Here is a 23,105-nt window from a genome sequence, read left to right as displayed (position 1 = left end):
ATTTCTCAACAATTATTATTCATGCAAAAATGGAAATGTAATATTTGTGTCTAAACAAATATAATTTAATTAACATGCAAATAGAGCAGATTCCTCAACAAAACTCAAACACATCACAGCTTAAATCTTTAAACCAAACTGCATTTGGCTAGTCTATTTCTTTTTCCTTGAAAATTTAAAGGACTTACTTCTTTGAACCAACGAAACACTCAATTTAATAAAAGAGAAAACGAGAGTTCAGTTATAAGAAAAAAGAGGTATCCGAGAAAGAAGCAGAGAACATGCACAAGCTCAAAAGGGGCAAGACAATTTGCATGTATATACTATATGACCTGAATCGGCTACTTTCCCCTGAACAAAAATGTTTATTTTGGTAAGAAAACATTCATTAGGATAAAGCAAGCAATGGATGATTACAGGAATCATTTCTAGGTATAACAGCTGTGGCTTAGAGTGTTATTTTAAATTCACTTATTAAAATGAGAATCTCTATGGGAAATAAGAGCAAATAAGAGTGAAGCACAGCATGAAAAATTCTACTGAGAAAGGTGCTAATTAAATTGCTAATAATATAATGTAATTAACCATTTTATGTTTTTTAATAGTCCATGGCTCTCTCATCAATATTTTAATTCAAAGGCTTTACATTTCAATTCTGAGTACTACTAACATCAGCTAAAAATTAGATTCAAAGTGCTTTCAAAAATTACTGTTTATTTTCTTTTGAAACAACATTGGAAAATATAACACACAGAAAATATAGTAATCTTAAGGTGGCCTAAAAGCTAAGGGTTAGAATTTTTATCTCACCCAGCTAGCTAAGCTGACACTCAGGAAAAGTTGATAACTGGTCTTATGTCTGAAAACACAGACTAAGTATTTAATATTTCCATGATCCTTAGTTTGCAGAAAGATGTTACTTTTCATTTGACAGAGGTCAAGAATCAAATTCACTTCAATTAATACAATAATTTTGAAGGATGTTAAAACTGGGCTGTACCACTTAAAAACAAAATTTAAAACATGAATAAAGAAATAAAATGTTATTAGAATAATAAAGCAACTAGGTAATACTACTATCACTCCATCTTCACAAATTTACAGCTGTGGAGATTTGCCACTGTTCTGTTTTGAACCATGTTTAATTACTGACTATGTCATATAATAACCATCAGAAGTCAGGATCTGAATTCTCTGGCCGAGTGTCTGCCCTAGACCTACTTGGAAAATTCAGAATAGCCAGAGACGCGGTTTGGACAAAGACAATGCTATCTAACGAAAGTGGCCCTGACCTAAATTAACAAAGAGCAAATGCTGCATCATTCATTTTAAGTTTTACCTCTTGAGGAAGTTCTAACTTAGAACGGTCAGTTCCTTCTTTTGACTGAAGGCCCATCAGATAAGGGACAGGAGCATCAAGAAAATGCAGCAGAGAAGCAGGGAGGATGGGCACATACACATGCTGCCACTGAAACGGGAACAGAAGTGTGGTGATGCCTTCAGCCACAGTCATCAGGCGCTGGTAATCTGCACAGGACAACAACAGAAACGGAGGGGGAGATGCCAAGTCAAAACAGAATCACTGCGTTAAGCTTAAAAACATCAGTTTCCAGAAAAATTCTTGTGCTAAAATCCTAAAGTGCTAAAATTCTTGTGCTAAATTTTTGAGCTAAAATGCTTCTTCATGACCACATAGAAAAGAAGTTAGTTCTATCCCATCATAATTAAAGAGCTGAAAGGTTTCACTTGAATGATTTTCAGGGGGTATGAGTAGGTGGGAAACATCATCAAACTTTTTGTTTATGAAAACACCGGTATGTGAACTGACATTCCTTTAAAATGCAAAGCAAACAGGAACTAATAAAATTGCTCTTGGCATTTCTCCCATTGAAAATGTGTAAGAATACTGCTATTGATCCCTTTTTATATACACGTACTATCTATGCAATCCTCAATTCAGAGGCTCTTTTTTCCTTGTATAAATGATCATGTCTATAGCTTATAGTTGTCCTGATTATATTTATGTTAGCCTTCATTTCAGGGATACAAGATATTCATAGTCACACTTCCTATGTTAACCTCCAACCAGAACAAAATGGAAAGTAACTGGAAAATTAAAGGTTGCTTTTCTTATTGTTTTGTTTACATGAGCTAATTTATCAAAACTAAAAACTGTCCACAATATTAAAGTGGCCTCTTTCCTCATCACAGTTTTACTGAAATATAATTAACATATAATATTATATTAGTGTTAGGTATATAACATGATAATTTGATGTATGTACAAACAGGAAAATATATTACCACAGTAAGTTTAGCTAATATTCATTAACTCACATAGTTACAAATGAAGTGCCCTCTAAAACCACTATGCCATGGATGCTATACATACATATATCTATTGTTGTTTGTTGTTTAGTTGGTAAGTCTTGTCGGATTCTTATACGGCCCCATGGACTGTAGCCCATCAGGCTGCTCTATCCATGGAGTTTCCCAGGCAAGAGTACTGGAGTGGGTTGCCATTTCCTTCTCCAGGGGATCTTCACAACCCAGGGATAGAACCTGCATTTTCAGCAATTGGCAGGAGCCACCAGTGGTACAGACACATGTCTATAATCTCTATTTAAACTTTTGGAGGCAGACATATTTCATAACTTAATTTAGAAAGGTAATATTGTGCATACAACACATACGTGAACTACCTAGGGCGGTACCCTATAATCAGTTAATGTTTCTGCAGCAAACTATATGAGTGTCCCAGTATACCCAAAAAAAGAAATAGGGTCACGCTGGTTCAGATATAATTTACTAATAAATGAGTTACCAAAAAATGTTTGGTCTTCAGAATGGATATTGTAGAATTGTAATAATTCTCTCATAGAATTCACTGTGCACAAATACAGTAAAATCTGAGGGAGTAGGCTTTGGGGGAGACTTTTTAAAAAAGTTAAGGGAAATGAGCTGATGCTACTTGGTTCATATCAAACTCAAAGAACACCCAACCACACACAAGCAAGAGGCTTTCCATTAAAATTTTTCTTGTGTTGTTTTATAATCTATAAATGACTACTTTTAATAGTCTACAACAGGATTTTGGTCACAAATTATCATCTACCCACAGCCTACATGTATTTAAAATTTTCCTTATCTGATTCATTATTAAGTGTTAGGTGAAAACCTGCTTAGAGGAGCACTTCTAAAAACATATACCAGGCAGCTTGAAGGAAGAGGGTGTTTCGTATTTCGTGGGTTGCACAGTGACCTTGCTTGTAGTGGATGGTCCCATGGGACTGCTTATGCTCAACAAAACAGCATGGTTCAGCTGTGAGCATCCCATCAGTCTGTGGTGACACAGAGGCTGAGCTGTGACAGCTACATCAGTTCCTGGGTTTCAGGGTTTTTTAAAAATTTGTTTCTCAATTATAAGCGAGACACAGGTGAAATGTTCCGGGTTTTAAGCAGTCAGATTGTGTGCAGGTTATCTACTGATCTATTTACTGAGCTCCAAATTCACTCCGCAGGTGGTCTATGAAAATGGACTAGCCAGTTAGCATGTTTTCTTTTACAGTGAGCACACCGTGAAGCTTTGCCAGTACAGATAACTGGAGAGACACTGCAGGAGGAAGGGCTTCTCTTAATGGTTTTGGAGTACAGTGGTAAAGGTGCATGCAGTGTTCTGTGTGCTTTTGTTCCTACTGCATGGCTGATCAGTGGTGTGGATTTGTGAGGACATTTGATGGTCCACTTTCCTGGCCACACACCTAGAGTGGGCAGTCTCAGTGACTAGGCTCTCCTAGTAGGGATAGGGCATACTCATATCTCACAGCCACTGCTCACTTGGACCTGGGAGGTTTGTTTTCTGTTTGTCTGACTGAGGATCAGTTCCAGCCCAGGCAACCCACTGGCCTCCACCATCCAATGAGCTGAAACCACACCTTCTTCAATGAGGTATGAACCTCAGCCTTGGGAAGCAGGTCTCCTTCCAAGTTGGTCCTTCCTAGGGTACTCTTTAGAGTGTTCTTCATGTCTTTATAGTTACTTTCCTATTATAGCTTAATAATTCTTCATACCACATTCCTCTGTTTAAATTACTGTGTGGTTTAACCTGTCTCCTGATTGGACCTATGCTGAAAGGCAGAGGGTTTTAAGCACTCAAATCAAATCCCTAGCAGCTTGGCTACTTTTTTTACTGTTAATGGGAAAATGTTTAACCTCAAAGGAAAAATAAATTCTTTAAGGAATGGCAACCAGCCATCTTAGGCTATTTTCTTGCTTTAATTATGGAAAACTTTCACACGGGGAAGTGAAAACAAATTACATGTTTTCCACCTTTCTAGCAGACATGAAAGACTGATATACATAGTTTATTTTCCCTTCACCACAATTCTACCCACTTGTTATGGGTGTTCCATGTCTATTCTTCTTTCTAGTTCTGCTTTCTCAAGGACAGTATAAATGCCACACACTTTTTAACAATGCAGTTACTTAGCAGAAACAAGGCAATTCTTTTTAACTGAATTAAGAAATAAAGGGTAGTTTTTGCCTTTAAGTATTTTTTTAAAAAATTAAATAACTTAGGAAAATTATTTTTTCTTTGATACTCTATGAATGTGTATTAAGCTGAGACATGTATTAAGACATGTCTCAGCTTCATAATTTGGTCCTTTCTTGCCTCATTTCTTACCACCACATATGTAGCCAAATCATATGCTAGAAATTCAGTTTTGAACTGACAGGTCCCTGTGCCTCTGTAACCCTTTCCCTCTGCCCAAGATGTCTCTTTCCCTTGCAGTACCTGGCTAAGTTCCACTTTTTCTTTAGGCAGTGGTTCCTTTGGAAAGTATTCCCTAAATACTTTTTATTGGCACTAGAGTCCCTTCCACATGCTTCCACAGTATCCCACCTCTATTTTCATCACAGTAATTATTCCTCCCAGTAAAACTATTAAAATTCTATTATAATTATCTATTTATGTGTCTCTCCTCTCTTCCCTGCTAACCATCATTTGCTAGAGCACCAATGACTATATTTTTAATCTCAGAGTTTCCAGCACTTGGTACGTGGCCTACTATATAGTGAATGGTCAATAAATGTACACTGAGAAATTATGTGAACATCTAAGGCATGTAAAATGAAATAAAACTACCGGACATTATGCTTGACCATGTTTTACAACAAAACACACTGTCAAAAATTTGCCTAAAAAAAAAAAAATTTGCCTAGCAGTGGCAAAGGCACAGACCCTGAGATGGCCTGGCCTCTGCTATCTCATCCCTGGGACTTGGCCCCTGTCCACCAGCATCACTGTGGAGAATAAGGTCAGCCCTATGGGGACAGTCAAGCAGCCTGAGGCTGGAACTGAGACTGGGAGCACAGGATTCAGGTTACAGCCTCAGGAGGTGGCTGAGTGACACAGGGCAGGTCTAGTGCTGGCTGGTGGTGCAATAGCCCATGGATAGGGCACACTTACCGGGGTTTACATATTACGAAGCACTGCCAATGGAGGTGTGAAGATGGTGGTGTCCAGCATACCTTTGGTAAACATCCTGATGAAAGCTGGAAGATTACACATGTACTAACCGAGGGCAGTGACTGGTTAACTGACTGAGCCAGACTGGCTTGAGGCCTTCAACCTGACTAGTTCACAATCTTTATCTCAAAAGGCAGAATATAAATTCAAATGAGCATTTAAAAAATTACGCTCAATGATGGCTGAAGAGTGAGCTATATCTTGTTTATCAGATTGACAAAGATTAAAAAAGAAAATCACAGCAAAAATGTGGAGGAAAGAGTATTCTCATACATCGTCTTACAAAGGAGGCAAAATTGCTAGACCTCTGTACTCGGCAATATTTTTCAAAAGCTTAAAAATAAACAGATCATCTGACCCAGCAATTCTAGTTAATTTATCACATAAACAAAAACATATGTACATAGATGCTTAAAGTGTATAAACAGTTATTTATAACAGTAAACTATTTGCAATATCCTAAGTAACTAACAAAAGGGTTAGATTTATGGCCACTTATATAATGAAATATACTAAAGCTATTAAGAGTATATCTATATTATTACCATGGAAAACCAATATGTGTTTGGCAGCAGTAGGAAGCAGCTAGGTACTAAAAACTTGCTGAAATTCCCCTTTGGGAATTTGGGTACTTTGGGTACATATATCCAAAGAACTGAAGGCAGAGTGCTGAAGATATAGTCAAATGTCTATGTTTATAGTACAATTATTCACAGCCAAGATGGAAACAAAATGGGTGAATGCATAAACAAAATGTGGTATATACATATAATGGAATGCTTTTTTTCTTTTTTTAAAAAATTTTATACAATGGAATGTTATTCAGCCTTAAGGAGGAAGGAAATCCTGGCATATGCTACAATGTGGATGATCCTTAAGGATATTATGCTAAGTGAAATAAGCGAGTCACAGAAAGACAAATATTGCATAATTCCACTTGGATGAGGTACTTAAAGTAGTCAATTCATAGAAACAAATGAAAAATGGTGGTTGTCAGGAAGGGATTAAGAGGAGTAGGAAATGGGGAGTTACTGTTGAATGGGTATAAAGCTTCAGTTTTGCAACATGAAAAACCTCTGGAGACCGATTGCAAAACAATCTGAATATACTTAGTGCAATGTGAATATACTGAATTTTTCACTAAGCAGTAGTTAAAATGGTAAATTTATACCTCTTTTTTTTTCTTACTACAGTTTTAAAAACTTACTGAATCTAATCCATATGGAAATAATCTGTGGGAAGTGGAATCCCCCCAAAATGAATCTATAAGAATAAATAATTTGAATCTGACTTGAAAATGATTTTTTATTTGATATTAGATGACTTTTTTTTTTTTTTTTTTTTTTATTTTTTTATTTATTTTTTTTTTTTAGATGACTTTTTAAGAAAGTATATATAGGTTTCAAAGACAAAGAGTCTTGCAAAGTAGGTAATGAAATACATATTCATTGGAAGTTTTTTCTATATTAAAGGTCTTGTTTCATTCATAATTTTAAATAAAACTTCCTATAAATATCTATACGTTCATAAAAACGTAATTTTCTAACACTCATGAGGATCTGTGAAAAGTAGTATCTCTTATTGCTTCAACAATGGTTAAAACAAAAACAAAATATTTACACACATACTGTGTACTTATTTAATGTAGATTAAATATAATTGGTAATTGCTGGTAAAAGAGAAAAAAGATCTGTATTATTTCCCTTTTTATATTACTAAGAGTTATATTATACCTAGCATTTGTTATATTCTGGAATAACTGTTACAGTCAATCTGTTCATTTTTAGTTCAGTGATCTGTTTTAAACATTTCTATTTATGACAGTGTTATGGACTAGGGCTCCAAAACTAACCTAAAATGGTAAGTAAAATAACTATTTAACACCCAGTATGTGACTATATGAATCTGCAAAAAGATATAAAGGAAGTCACCGGAGGGAGTGAGAGTTCAGTGTGGTAAAGCTGAATGTCAGGCTGTCTGTGTAGTGCTTACTGAACCAAGGTGGCCTAGAGCATCAGAACTACTTCTATGCATGCTGAGGGACAAAGTGCAAGAACGGCTTGAATTAAAATGGAGATTCCCGTGCAAAAAAGTCAGACCTAAAAAGGGCAAAAATCCCAGGGAAAGGAGACCAAGAAAGGAAAAAATGAAGCCAAAATGATTACGACAAAAAATTCTGTACTGCCAACGAAAGTTATCTGGTCTGGCCCTGGCCTGGCCCAGGAAGGAAGGTGGAAAAAAGCCTTCCTGCAAATTCCTATCTACTGGCTGGTTTTCAAAGGTGTTTAGGGCGCTCATGCTATTTGTAAGGCCCAAAGAAAGACTCACAGTGAGAACTATAACTTAAAAAATGTCAAAGGAAGGGTTAACTATGGATTAAACATGGGCAAAAGGAGAATAAGCTGAGAGATAAATCAACCAGAATACAGCAAAAAGACAGAGAGACAGAAAAAGAGGTCGAAAGATATGGAAGACTGAGCAAGACAGAGTAACACATTTAATTAAAGTTTCAAGATGCTAAAAAAAGAAAAAAGACAGATGGAAGTAAAATTCAGAAAGAAAACTGAGAATTTTCCAAAACTGGTGAAAAATATTAATCCTAGATTTCAGGAAAAACAATGAATCACAACCAGGACAAATAAAGAAACCCTCATCTAGATAAACTGCAGTCAAAATATGGGACACCAAAGAGAAACAGAAAATCATATATATAGCCAGAATGAAAAAAGATTTCTGGCCAATGAAGGACAATGAGAGTGAGTGTAACAAATGACTTCTCATTTAAATGAGAATGGAATGGTTTCAAGAAGATACTGGAATATAATGTGCTAAGAGGGAGAGGAAAACAAACCTTTCAGCACAGAATTTAATATCTAATGAAACCATCTTTCAAAAACAAGGACAAATTTAAAACACTGTTAGATGAACAAAATCTAATAGAGAATGCCATCTCACAAACTTGTAAGGATAAACTTTAGGAATAAGGAGACTAATCTTGGAAGAAATATTTAAGATACAAAATGGAATGTGAATTTTCAAAAAATGGCAATTATGAGTAAGTTTAAGCAAAATCAAGTATAGTAAATAAATATATCTAACTTGAGGGATATTAAAATTTTGAACAACTATAATAAGATATGATGGGGGTGACTGAAGTCAAAGCATTTTTAGAGTATCTGCATTTCAAAGATTCTTATTAACATAATACTGAGTGTTCATGTTCAAATCTCAAAGCTTATTATTAATAAAGTAAAACAGAGCATATAACATCTACAATAATTAAATTTAAAAATGAATGAGAAAAATCTTTCAATTATTTTAAAAGAAGGCAAAAAAGAAAAAAAAGGTGAAAGGTAAATGGTTAAAATAAATGAAAAATTTTAAATCATTAAAATATTGAATAATGAAAATACCAGCTAATAAGACTTCATGGCAAATAGATGAGGAAACATGGAAACAATGACAGACTTTATTTTTTGGGCTTCAAAATCACCGCAGATGGTGATTGCAACCATGAAATTAAAACACGCTTGCTCCTTGGAAGAAAAGCTATGACCAACCTAGACAGCATATTAAAAAGCAGAGACATTACTTTGCCAACAAAGGTCTGTCTAGTCAAAGTTATGGTTTTTCCAGTAGTCATGTATGGATGTGAGAGTTGGACTATAAAGAAAGCTGAGTGCCGATGAATTGATGCTTTTGAACTGCGGTGTTGGAGAAGACTCTTGAGAGTCCCTTGGACTGCAAGGAGATCCAACCAGTCCATCTTAAAGGAGATCAGTCCTGGAAGTCCATTGTTAGGATTGATGTTGAAGCTGAAACTCCAATACTTTGACCACCTGATGCGAAGAACTGACTCATTTGAAAAGACCCTGATGCTGGGAAAGATTGAAGGTGGGAGAAAAGGATGACAGAGGATGAGATGGTTGGATGGCATCACCGACTCAATGGACATGAGTTTGAGTAAACTTTGGGAGTTGGCGAGGGACAGGAAGGTCTGGAGTGCTGTTGTCCATAGGGTTGCAAGGAGTCAGACACGACTGAGTGACTGAACTGAACTGAAGACTTGTAGGGTACAACTATCACAGCACTCAAACGCTTAAGATGCTAATATTTGGGGGTGGGGTGGGCCCAACACAAAAAACAAAACCATAAATTGATAAAACAGAAAATAAAGATACAACAGAAAATACAAACAAAGGTAAAAGTTCTTTATAAAGAATAGTAAAACTGACACACTTTATGGGAAAATCATCAAGAGAAAAAAGAGAGCAGGCACAAATAACTAGCATTAGGGATGAAAAGGGGAACAAAACTACAGACATAGCAGAGATTAAGATGATAAGGAAATATAATTAAGACTTTATGTCAATAAACTGAAAGGTAAGAGAATTTTTCCTAGATAAAACAGAAATGAACAAAAATTGATTCAAGAAGAAATAGAGGAGCTTTTAGGTTGGTGAACACATTGAGGTGGGGGAGGATGCCTGCCCTTCAGGCATGGAAGCTATGCGTTCCTCCTAGCATATGTTCTCCTATACATCTCTTCCATTTGGCTGTTTCTGAATTGTAGCCTTTATGATAAATGGTGACAGTAAGTAAAGTGCTTCCCTGAGTTCTATGAGCTGCTCTAGTGAATTATGGAACCTGAAGGAAGGGTCATGGCGAATCCTGAATTCACAGTTGGCTGGACAGAAATGTGGGTAACCTGACCACCCTATTTGTGGCTGGTGTCTGAAGTGAGGGCAGTTCTACAGGACCAAAACTTTAAACCTGACGTTAAATCCAGGTGGTTAGTGTCAGAAGTGAACCAAGTTGCCAGTACCACGTCTGATGGATGTCAGCAAAGAAAAAAAAACTCTGATTCAGTGTCAGAAAACGTGGGAGCTAATAGAAGACCTAGGCTTATAGAAACAAGTGGTCTGGGGAGAGAAAGGATGAGGAGCAGGGCAGCGTATGAGGAACTGTTGACCCCTGGGTTTAATCACGGTATAGAGCAAAAGCTGTGCTCAGATAAATTACTGAAGGTAAAAGTTATCAATGGAATTTACTGATGGATCTAACTCCTGGGGAGTTGTTTCAATGGATGCATAAAGAAACAACTAAGAAAAAAAGTGGCACGTGCAATCCCTTGATTGATTTAGCTATAACAGCTAAAACAAAATTAAAAGAGACTGCAAGGTAAGATTTTGTTGCTGGGCAATCTAGCTTCAAAGCTGCCCCCAAAGGGAACAATTATTTGGGGACAACAAAGGTCACCAAGGTTCACGTGTGGGGGGGGGGGGTGGGAAGGGCAAAACCAAGAAACTAGTAAGAACAGGGGCTTACTGTGAAGGAACTATCATTTCCTTTGTAGACTGGCACCACCAGCTTCCTGAAGAAGCTTTACTAAAGGACTAAGAGTGAAATTTAGGAGCAGTATATTCTTTTTAAATGCTGTAGAGTGGAAGGGTTGATGCAGGACCACAGCTAACTATGGGACAATCACAGATGTCTATCCATGACACAGACACCACAGCGGGTTATTCGTGAGACAACAGCCAGCCTAGTGAACTGGATAAAAGCTACTATGTTTACACAAAGAACAGGGACTGACTTACTCCCTCTAAAAATGTGAAGTAGAACACCCCAGATGAATTCACCCCATATTATTCATATGCAAGCCACATGGGATTGCTGTTATGATAATCAGAATATTTACAACTGAAAACGCCCATTACTCAGGTCATGGTAAATACTGTGGGCCCTTTCTGCATTAGCAACCCATGTAATCTTACAGTCAGAGAAGCCTGTCTCAGCTTCCTGTCATAAACTGTAACAGATGTTAATAAAAACATTTTATTAATTAAAAAGAAAATGTGGAGAGGAGAGGAAGTAGTGGAGAAGAGAGGAAGTAGTGAAGAGACTCACCCAGCATTTTTAAACAGGTATTAAGAAATTGGGTGAATAAGCAAATACTGCAATGGAAACCCACTCCAGTACTCTTGCCTGGAAAATCCCATGGATGAAGGAGCCTGGTAGGCTGCAGTCCCTGGGGACCCTGGGGTCCCTGGTGTCGCTGCAGTCCCTGGGGTCGCTGGAAAATCCCATGGATGAAGGAGCCTGGTAGGCTGCAGTCCCTCACCACGACTGAGCGGCTTCGCTTTTTCACTTTCATGCATTGGAGAAGGAAATGGCAACCCACTCCAGTGTTCTGGCCTGGAGAATCCCAGGGATGGGGGAGCCTGGTGGGCTGCCGCCTATGGGGTCACACAGAGTCGGACCCGACTGAAGCGACTTAGCAGCAGCAGCAGCAGAGGAGTGGAAAAGAGGAAAAAGAAAGAAAGTCATCACAGGACTCATCCCAGGAGGATGGAAATCTGTGGATGGTTATTAAGGAATGGGATGAATAAAATGGGTGTTGATGGGGTTGAAACAAAGGTCTTTAAAAAATATATATATATATATATTTATTTATTTATTTATTTATTTGGCTGCCTTGGGTCTTTCTTGCAGCACTCAGGCTTACTAAATCCATGTGGGATCTGAGCTCTTCCATCAGGGATCAAAATCATGTCCTCTGCATTGCAAAGTAGATCCCTAACCACTGGACCACCAGAGAAGTCCCTGAAACAAAGGCTTTAACACAGTACTATCTGAGACTGGGTGGATCAAAGGGGCCCTGTTAGTACCCCTATATAAAATGGCGTTAAACTAGTTGAGTCTATGTACCCCAGTTTGGACAAATTTAAGACACAGGGAAAGCAATGATTATAATGAGAAACTGTACAGGGGAACAGGCAGATTATTTGAGATGAAGACTGACAAGAAGGACCAAAGTCTCTTGGCTCAAACCCCCTGCTGGCTAAAATTATAAGGGAAGAGAAGTTTCTGGGACTCCTTTACTTGGATGGGACCGCATGCACTATGATACCAAAACCCTCTGGTGAAGTCTTAACACACGCTACAATTAAGATTAAAAGAATATGAAAAAAGTTAAGGTTGACTGGGTTAAGGTGAAAGTCTGAGTGAAAACTGGAATCTTTCAATAAATAGGCTTTGTTGTTGTTGTTGAGTATCTAAGCTGTATCCAACTCTCTGCCACCCCATGGACTGCAACACACCAGGCTTCCCTGTCCTTCACTATCTCCCAGAGTTAGTTCAAACTCATGTCCATTGAGTCAGTGATTCCATTCAGCCATCTCATTCTCTGTCGCCCTCTTCTCCACTTGCCCTCAATCTTTCCCAGAATCAGGGCCTTTTCCAATGACTCAGCTCTTTGCATCAGTTGGCCAAAGTACTGGAGCTTCAGCTTTAACACTGGTCCTTCCAAGGAATATTCAGGGTTGATTTTCTTAAGATTGACTGGTTTGATCTGCTTGCAGTCCAAGGGACTCTGAAGAGTCTTCTTCAGCAGTATAATCCAAAAGCATCAATTCTTCTGTTCTCAGCTTTCTTTATGGTCCAACTCTCATATCTATACATGACTACTGGAAAAACTATATGGACCTTTATCGGCAAAGTGATGTCTCTCCATTTTATATGCTGTCTAGGTTGGTCATAGCTTTTCTTCCAAGGAGCAAGAGTCTATGAATTTCATGGATGCAGTCACCATCTGCAGTGATTTTGGAGCCCAAGGAAATAAAGTCTGTCACTGTTTCCACTTTTCATCCATCTTATTTGCCATAAAGTGATGGGACTGGATACCATGATCTTTGCTTTTTGAATGTTGTTTGAAGCCAGCCTTTTCACTCTCCTCTTTCACCTTCATCAAGAGGCTCTTTAGTTCCTCTTCACTTTTTGCCATTAGAGTGGTATCATCTGTGTATCTAAGGTTGTTGATATTTCTCCCATCAATCTTGATTCCAGCTTGTGAGTCATCCAGCCCAGAATTTCGCAGGATGTACTCTGAGTAGAAATTAAATAAGCAGGGTGGCTATATACAGCCTCAATGTACTCCTTTCCCAGTTTTGAACTACTCTGTTGTTCCACGTCTGATTCTAACTACTGCTTCTTAATCGGCATACACATTTCTTAGGAGGCAGAAAGGTGGTATTCCGATATCTTCAATTTTCCAGTTTGTTGTGATCCATGCAGTGATAGGCTTTAGCACATTCAATGAGCAGAAGTAGATGTTTTTCATGAATTCTCTTGCCTCTTCTATGATCCAGCAGTTGTCAGCAATTTGATCTCTGGTTCCTCTGCCTTTTCTAAATCTAGCTTGTACATCTGGAAGTTCTCCATTAATGGACTGCTGAAGCCAAGCTTGAAGGATTATGAGCATAATCTTGGTAGTATATGAAATGAATGCAGCTGTATAGTAATTTGAACATGCTTTGGCATTGCCTTTCTTTGGGACTGGAATGAAAACTGATCTTTTCCAGTGCTGTGGCCACTGCTGAGTTTTCCAAATTTGCTGGCATATTGAGTGCAGCACTTTAAAAGCATCATCCTTTGGGATTTGAAATTGCTCAACTGGAATTCCATTGCCTTCACTAGCGTTTTTCATAGTGATACTTTCTAAGACCCACTTGACTTCACACTCCAGGATGTCTGGCTCTATGTGAGTGACCACAGCTTCGAGGTTATCCAGGTCATTAAGACCTTTTTTGTACAATTCTTCTGTGTATTCTTGCCACCTCTTCTTAATATCTTCTTCTGTTAGGTCCTTGCCATTTCTACCCTTTTTTTGTGCCCATCTTTCCATGAAATGTTCCCTTGTTATCTCTAATTTTCTTGAAAATATCTCTATTTTTTTCCCATTGTATTGTTTTCCTTTATTTCTCGGCACTGTTCACTTAAGAAGGCTTTCTTATCTTTCTTTGCTATTCTCTGGAATTCTGCATTCAGTTGGGTATATCCTTCCCTTTCTATTTGCCTTCTGCTTCTCTTCTTTTCTCAGCTATTTGTAAGGCCTCCTCAGATAACCACTTTGACTTTTTGCATTTCTTTTACTTGGATATGGTTTTGATCACTACCTCTTGCACAGTGTTATGAACCTCTGTCTATAGTTCCTCAAGCTGTTTACCAGGTCTAATTCCTTGAATCTATTCATTACCGCCACTGTATAATCATAAGGGATTTGACTTAGGTCATATCTGAATGGCTTAGGCTTTCCTGGTGGCTGACAGTAAAGAATCTGCCTACAATGCAGGAGATCCAGGTTTGATCCCTGGGTTGGGAAGACCCCTTGGAGAAGGGAATGGCAACCCCCTCCAGTATTCTTTTTTATTTTTATCCCATATGTTTTGGGGGCTTCCCTGGTATCTCAGATGGTAAAGAATCTGCCTGCAATGCAGCAGATCTGGGTTTGATTCCTGGATCGGGAAGATTCCCTGAAGAAGCAAAAGGCAACCCACTCCAGCATTCTTGCCTGGAGGATCCCATGAACAGAGGAGCCTGGCAGGTTATAGTCCATGGGGTCTTCTGTCCATGAGGTTACAGAGAGTCGGACATGACTGAACAACTAATACTTTCACATTCACTGACTGGCCTAGTGGTTTTCACTACTTTCTTCAATTTGAGCCTGAATTTTGCAGTAACGAGCTGATGATCTGAGCCATAGGCAGCTCCAGGTCTTGTTTTTGTTCACTGTGTAGAGCATCTCCACCTTCGGCTGCAAAGAATATAACCAATCTGATTTCAGTACTAACCATCTGGTGAAGCCCCATGTGTAGAGTCGTCCACAGGCTTACCTCAATGGTTTATAGGAATAGATACTATGTCTAAACGGGGTACACCTTCCCCCAACATAAAACAGATGGCATGTCAATTGCCCTCCAAGCAATATTAATTGGACATAATGCTAAATGAGAATAAGACTACCTGAGTCCATACAGTGTTGCAGACAAGAAGCTGGAGTCTGGAGATAAACTCTGTACAGCAGCGCTATAGAGAGCACAGACTGGCACTTACGGCAAAAGCCCATGATTGACTCCCAGTGACAAAAAACAACTGGGATTCTGGACTGGAGAACTTCCATTTGAGAGGCAATCACTAGCCTGCTACTGCACGTTAGTCTAAACTGCCCCATAAACTGAAAGACAAAATGATACTGAAACTCTATATAATCATGGTGTCTCGGGTAATCAGAAAAACACTCTAATGAGGAAGACAATGTACACAAGAGTTTATATAGAATTTTGTTAGGAAGAAAATTCAAGGAGGAGATACAACCAAGAGCTTTTTTTCCCAGAGAACTGACTCTGGAACTGAGTGAGGAGGTACCAGATTATATTGTCATTTGGATAGCATAAATACTTCTCAACTGACCAACATAGAGCTTCTTGGTTATGGGTGACAGATACAAGGTGAATGGCCATTACTTTGATTGAAGCAGGTAAACACAAATGGGCTCAGGGGGCTGACTTGCATGCTGTTTTCTTAGCAGTGATGGAAAAACTAAACAATGGGAAAAGTCCATGTGTGTGTGTGCTAAGTCGCTTCAGTTGTGTTCAACTCTTTGTGGCCCCATGGACTATAGCCTGCCAGGCTCCTCTGTCCATGGGATTCTCCAGGCAAGAATACTGGAGTGGGTTGCCATGCCCTCTTCCAGGGGATCTCCTGACCCAAGGATCAAACCTGCAGCTCCTGTGCCTCTTGCACTGCAGGGAGATTCTTTACTGCTGAGCCACCTGGGAAACCCAAAAGTACATATGCTTAGGTTTTTACTGATTCATGCACAGTGGAAAACTGGACTACTAAAAGGATGTTTGTGTAAGGTTCAGCCATATGGAAATCCCTCTGGGAATCCATGGACCACATTAAATAGGACCTGCTAACGCTCATCAGAAGAACCCGCTTTCAGGTTTGGGAGGTAACCGTGACCTCCAAGTGGACCTTTTGGTACACTCCCTTGAAGTGCCCACCTAGAGGACTTCAGCAATGCAGAAATGGGCTGAATCTATACATAATCTTCTTATAACCTCTGAGGCACAAATTACCAACAAGAACTATTCTGTCTGCTAACAAGAGAGAAAGAGGCTGCAGATGGCTGTGGGGAAGATTCCCCGGGGGGAAGGCCCTGCTACACATAGCCAGCAAGTAGATTACACTGGATTAATGCCAGCAGCCCTGGTGGGAGGGCTGTAAATGGGTCCTACCAGGAATAGATGCTTCAGACTGGGCTTTGCAGTCTGAAGTAGATGCAAATGCTTAAAATACTAGGAGAGGAGTGGAACAGAAGATACTCCACCAATGTGGGCTGCCAAGTTACACATTTTCAGAGTATGGGATACAACATGCTTCATAGCACAGTGTCCAACAGTGGGTGAAGAGATACCACATCAAATGGACATATGATACTGTTTATCACCCTCGCAGTAATGGCTTAATTGAGAATTAGAAGAGGCAGTTGAAACATCTGCTGTCTAAACAGGTGAGACACAAGCATAAAGGACTGACTTATATGCCTTTTTTCAAGTGTGTGATCACACTCAACTACTATACAGATACCTCTGTGCTTCCCAGGGCAATGCCCTGGGAGACATTTTCATACAACAGGATGACAGACTGAACTAAGCAGTAATAACAATGGGACCAGTAATATGCCAACATTGCCTTAACTGTTAGGATCCTTGTGCTATAAGGGATCACAGTCAAAGACAATGGCCTGGCGTATAACAAAAATACCAGTTGATGATAGTGACGATGATGATGATAATGATGACAGAGGAGAAGTAGGAGGGAGATGGGAGAGGAGAAATCACTTCAGTTCAGTTCGGTTGCTCAGTCATGTCCAACTCTTTGTAACCTCATGAACTGCTGCACGCCAGGCCTCCCTGTCCATTACCAACTACCAGAGTTTACTCAAACTCATGTCCATTGAGTCAGTGATGCCATCCAACCATTTGAGTCAGTTCTTCGCATCAGGTGGCCAAAGTATTGGGGTTTCAGTTTCAGCATCAGTCCTTCCAGTGAATATTCAGGGAATACTGATTCCCTGAACTTAAAGGAAATATTCAAAGGAAATACTGATTTCCTTTAGGATTGACTGGTTGGATCTCCTTGCTGTCCAAGGGACTCTCAAGAGTGTTTTCCAACACCACAGTTCAAAAGCATTGATTCTTCAGCGCTCAGTTTTCTTTATAGTCCAACTCTCACATCCATATATGACTACTGGAAAAATCATAGCTTTGACTAGATGGACCTTTGTTGGTAAAGTAATGTCTCTGGTTTTAATATGCTACCTAGCTTGGTCATAGCTTTTCTTCCAAGGGGCAAGCGTCTTTTAATTTCATGGCTGCAGTCACCATCTGCAGTGATTTTGGAGTCCCCCCAAAATTAAGTCTGTCACTGTTTTCACTGTTTCCCTATCTATTTGCCATGAAGTGATGGGACCAGATGTCATGATCTTAGTTTTCTGAATGTTGAGTTTTAAGCCGGCTTTTTCACTCTCCTCTTTCACTTTCATCAAGAGGCTCTTTAGTTCTTCTTTGCTTTCTGTCATAAGGGTGATGTCATCTGCATATCTGAGGTTATTGATATAGAAAAACTTAAATAAACCATTAAAGATACTGCACTGGTACTTAACATCTTTCCAACAAAACCAACAGACTGACAGGTTCCCTCAAATAGTCATGGATCAAATAATGACAATCTTGAATGAATTTTTCTCCATTTTATCTTCCAGAGCAAAATGGAATACTTTTCAACTCATTCTATGAAGCTAGAATAATCTTAATACCAAAAACCACATAAGACACTACAAGAAATAAAAATAAGCCAAATCAATAAAATACATAGATGTAAAACTTCTAATCAAAATATTAGCAAGCCATATGTGAAAACCATGACCAAGGCAGGTTTGTCTCAGGAATATAAGAGCAGAATGTACATTTTTCATCTTGCTAAATGATTAAAGTGAGAAAAACAAGATTACCTTACTTGATGCAGAAAGAATACTCAATAATATACAACATGCATTCATGATTTTTAAAAACTTTGAACATGTTAGGGATAAATGAAAAGTCTTTAATCTGGTCCAAGATATTTACCAGAAACACCGCAACAAATGCTAAGAGTGAGGCATTAAAAGGATTCTTTTTAACATCAGGAAAAAGACAGGGATGTCCACTACTAACAATTCCATTCTACACAGTACTGAAAAGCCGAGTTAGGACTGTAAGACAAGAAAAAGAAAGGTGACAAAGATAGAAAATTAAGAAATAGTGCTCGCTTCGGCAGTACATATACTAAAATTGGAACGATACAGAGAAGATTAGCATGGCCCCTGAGCAAGGATGACACGCAAATTCGTGAAGCGTTCCATATTTTTAAACTAGTACAGCCACTATGGAGAAGAGTGTGGAGATTCCTTAAAAAACTGGAAATAGAACTGCCATATGACCCAGCAATACCACTCTTGGGCATACACACTGAGGAAACCAGATCTGAAAGAGACATGTGCACCCCAATGTTCATTGCAGCACTGTTTATAATAGCCAGGACATGGAAGCAACCTAGATGCCCATCAGCAGATGAATGGATAAGGAAGCTGTGGTACATATACACCATGGAATATTACTCAGCCGTTAAGAAGAATTCATTTGAATCAATTCTAATGAGATGGATGAAACTGGAGCCCATTATACAGAGTGAAGTAAGCCAGAAAGATAAAGATCATTACAGCATACTAACACATATATATGGAATTCAGAAAGATGGTAATGATAACCCTATATGCAAAACAGAAAAAGAGACACAGATGTACAGAACAGGCTTTTGGACTCTGTGGGAGAAGGCGAGGGTGGGATGTTTCGAGAGAACAGCATGTATATTATCTATGGTGAAACAGATCACCAGCCCAGGTGGGATGCATGAGACAGGTGCTCGGGCCAGGTGCACTGGGAGGACCCAGGGGAATCGGGTGAGGGGGGAGGTGGGAGGGGGGATCGGGATGGGGAATACATGTAACTCCATGGCTGATTCATGTCAATGTATGACAAAACTCACTGCAATGTTGCGAAGTAATTAGCCTCCACCTAATAAAAATAATTGAAAAAAAAAAAGAAAATGAAGAAATAAAATCATCATTATTTGCACCTATCATCTACTTTGTTGTCATAATCTTTACCTAGAGACACTAGAGAAAGTCCTTATAAATAAATGGAGAGATATACCATTTTCATGAAGGGGAGATAATACTCTAAATATGTTAATTGTCTCAAAACTAGATTCAATGAAACTTCAATAAAAAAGAGGTGGTGAAGAGAACTATCCTACAAGATTCTGAGACTTACTGTAAAGCTGTAGTAATTACAACAGTGTGATTTAGTATAGGGACTGAAAAACTGGCAGAATAAACTTACTGTACAGAAATACACACAGGAACTTCATATACAGAAACTTATAGAAGGCAGAAGTGGCATTTCAGATCAGAGTGAAGAATGGTTTATCTAATAACTAGCATAGAATACCTAGTTACAGATATTTCTAAAATATTAAGTTTGATCTCTTATTCACAACATAAACAAAAATCAATTTCTTAGAAACTAAGGCCTTACAGGCTAAACTAACTTTAAAACGTTTAGGAAAAAAATGTAGACCATTTTTATGAACTCAGAACAGAGAAGGATTTCTTAAATAGAACACAAAGTTAATTCACAAGGAAGATCAGTAAATTGGAATTTATGATTAAGAACATCTTAATCACTTATGATTAAGAGTATCTTAATTCATCGAAAGATCCCTAAAAGAAAATTAAGAACACAAACTGGAAGGAGATACGTACTAGTCATATAACTGACCAAGTTTCTTGAATATGTAATAAAAATTTTTTAAGAAAAATTTCTTAATATTAAGATTTCATTTACTACAATGTAAAACTAATAGTATAAAGATATTGGCCCAAGCTGCTAAAATTCTAATGCTTTTTGGATATTGGTCAGGGGAATCCATTTTTTGCCATCAAAATATCAAGTCTGCTTTTCTGATTTATCAGTTCCATAATAAATAAGCTATAAAGTTTAGTTGTGCATAACTAGCAATCTGTGTTTAGAAGGCTCCCAACAAGAAAGCTTCAAGCAGCTTCTACTTTCTGACCAGGTTAATTCATGCACAGCTTGCAAAGAGAAGGGAGGGAGAGGAGCACTGTGAAGGCTCACAGGCAGCCAGTGCAGCATGGGCTGTGAGTAACTGCTTATTTCCACTGTGACCAATCAAAGGACATAAGCAAGGTCCAAAAGTGTCCTGAGACCTTAATTACTGGTATCAAAAGTTAGACCCTGCTGTTTAAATTCTTTTTATTCTTCCACTGTTTCTTTGAAAAGATGATCAGACTCCAATCTTCCCACTGTCTTGCTCCAAGTATTTCTAGGCCTCAAAGATAAGTATCCTTTTTTGATTCAGGGTCCTAAAAAAGAGTTTTTACCTCTTGAATTCCTTCTCTGCTTAAAATGTCTAGCCAGTAACAAACACATGAAAAGATGCTCAACATCACTTATTATCAGAGAAATGCAAATAAAAACCACAATGAGGTACCATTACACACCAGTCAGAATGTCTGCTATCCAAAAGTCTACAAGCAATAAATACTGGAGAGGGCGTGGAGAAAAGGGAACCCTCTTACACTGTTGGTGGGAATGCAAACTAGTACAGCCACTATGGAGAACAGTGTGGAGATTCCTTAAAAAACTGGAAATAGAACTGCCATATGACCCAGCAATCCCACTCCTGGGCATACATACTGTGGAAAACAGGACTGAAAGAGACACGTGTATCCCAGTGTTCATCGTAGCACTGTTTATAATAGCCAGGACATGGAAGCAACCTAGACGCCGATCAGCTGACGAATGGCTAAGAAAGCTGTGGTACATATACACCATGGAATACTACTCAGCCATTAAAAATAATACATTTGAATCAGTTCTAATGAGATGGATGAAACTGGAGCCCATTATACAGAGTGAAGTAAGCCAGAAAGATAAAGACCAATACAGTATACTAACACATATATATGGAATTTAGAAAGATGTTTAACGACAACCCTATATGCAAAACAGAAAAAGAGACACAGATGTACAGAACAGACTTTTGGACTCTATGGGAGAAGGCGAGGGTGGGATGATCTGAGAGAACAGCATTGAAACATATATATTATCAAGTGTGAAACAGATCGCCAGTCCAGGCTGGATGCATCAGACAAGTGCTCGGGGCTGGTACACTGGGATGACCCAGAGGGATGGGATAGGGAGGGAGGTGGGAGTGGGGTTCAGGATGGGGAACACATGTAAATTCATGGCTGATTCAAGTCAATGCATGGCAAAAATCACTACAATATTGTAAAGTAATTAGCCTCCAACTAATAAAAATAAATGAAAAAATAAATAAGTAAATAAAAAAATAAAATGTCGAGCTAGTTACCACTGCAAAGTGACTGTGATTTACACACTTTTGAAACAACAAACTGGATAGATTTATATGGGCTGTGGACAAGAATTTCAAATCAGTCTAGAAAGACATCTTCATCACTGAAATCCATCTATACTTTTATTCACTTTGGGTTTTCATGGTAATTGTTCAACATTTGCAATGTTTTAAAATTTTATGACATCAGTGAACAAGAAATGATCAGATATATTAAAAACCCTAAACACAGTCAGGAGAAATGAAAAATGGCACCAGAGTACAGATCAACCCAACAACTCTTAGTTCACTGCTTTCTTTCTCTAATGGGAGAAGTGAAGTAAAAGTTGTTCAATCATGTCCGACTCTTTGTAACCCCATGAACTATACAGTCCATAAAATTCTCCAGGCCAGAATACTAGGGTGGGTAGCCTTTCCCTTCTCCAGGCGATCTTCCCAACCCCACAACTGAACCCAGGTCTCCCACATTGCAGTCGGATTCTTTACCAGCTGAGCCACCAGGGAAGCCCAAGGATACTGGAGTGGGTAGCCTATTCCTTCTTCAGAGGATCTTCCCAACCCACCAATTGAACTGGGGTATCCTGCTGTTAAGATGTGCACTTACACAGATAATGTACAATTATTTAATATGGAACCTTTACAAAAGACCCTCAGAGGTGAGTTTATAATTTAAAAATAAATACTGAGACATGGGGACTTCTCCAGCGGTCCAGTAGTTAAGACTCCCAAGTTTCCACTGTAGGAGGCATGGGCTCAATCCTTGATCAGGGAACTAAGGTCTCATATGCTCGGCACTGTGGCCAAAAAATTTTAAAAATAAAAAATAAAAATAAATAATGAGATAGATAAGGAGAGGTTAAGTGCAGTGTCCAATACAGCTAACATTGGGTAAGAATTCTGGAGAAAGACAGATCCCAGCCCATTCTCAGCTCTACCACATTACCCAACAGCTATGTGATTTTGGGTAGGTTACTAAGCTTCGCTGAGCATTAATTTCCCCCTACCTTAAAAGCATGGGCAGTAATAACTCACTATTGAGAGGATTAAGTGTTGGGGGAAAAACAAAAATGTACAAGGCATTTTAACATATAATTCCTAACACAAAGTGATTTCTATAAATGATTAGAAAATTATAAGGTTTTTTTTTGTATGACACTTTAAAAATATATATATGTACAATTCTACAATCTCAGGATTCATTCTTCTTCTCAGCATCAAAGACCAAGTTTCA

At 38.5% G+C, this 23,105-nt stretch overlaps 1 protein-coding gene and 1 non-coding gene across 6 annotated transcripts in view; one reads left to right on the top strand and one right to left on the bottom strand.

Moving 5' to 3' along the window:
* The window catches only part of DENND5B (DENN domain containing 5B), a 216,848-nt gene that overhangs the window by 79,382 nt on the left and 114,361 nt on the right, over positions 1 to 23,105 (bottom strand). For all 5 annotated transcript variants that reach the window (XM_065939734.1, XM_065939709.1, XM_065939714.1 and 2 more), the window contains one exon: positions 1,340 to 1,527. In XM_065939734.1, coding sequence (XP_065795806.1) covers positions 1,340 to 1,527 — 188 coding nt within the window. The remainder of the gene's footprint in view (positions 1 to 1,339; positions 1,528 to 23,105) is intronic.
* Positions 18,679 to 18,785, top strand: LOC136156649 (U6 spliceosomal RNA). The gene has a single exon (XR_010661139.1). It is a non-coding gene; the product is annotated as a U6 spliceosomal RNA (small nuclear RNA).

Source organism: Muntiacus reevesi, chromosome 1 (genome assembly GCF_963930625.1).
Source record: "Muntiacus reevesi chromosome 1, mMunRee1.1, whole genome shotgun sequence".
NCBI lineage: Eukaryota > Metazoa > Chordata > Mammalia > Artiodactyla > Cervidae > Muntiacus > Muntiacus reevesi.
This window is presented reverse-complemented; position numbering and strand designations above follow the sequence as displayed.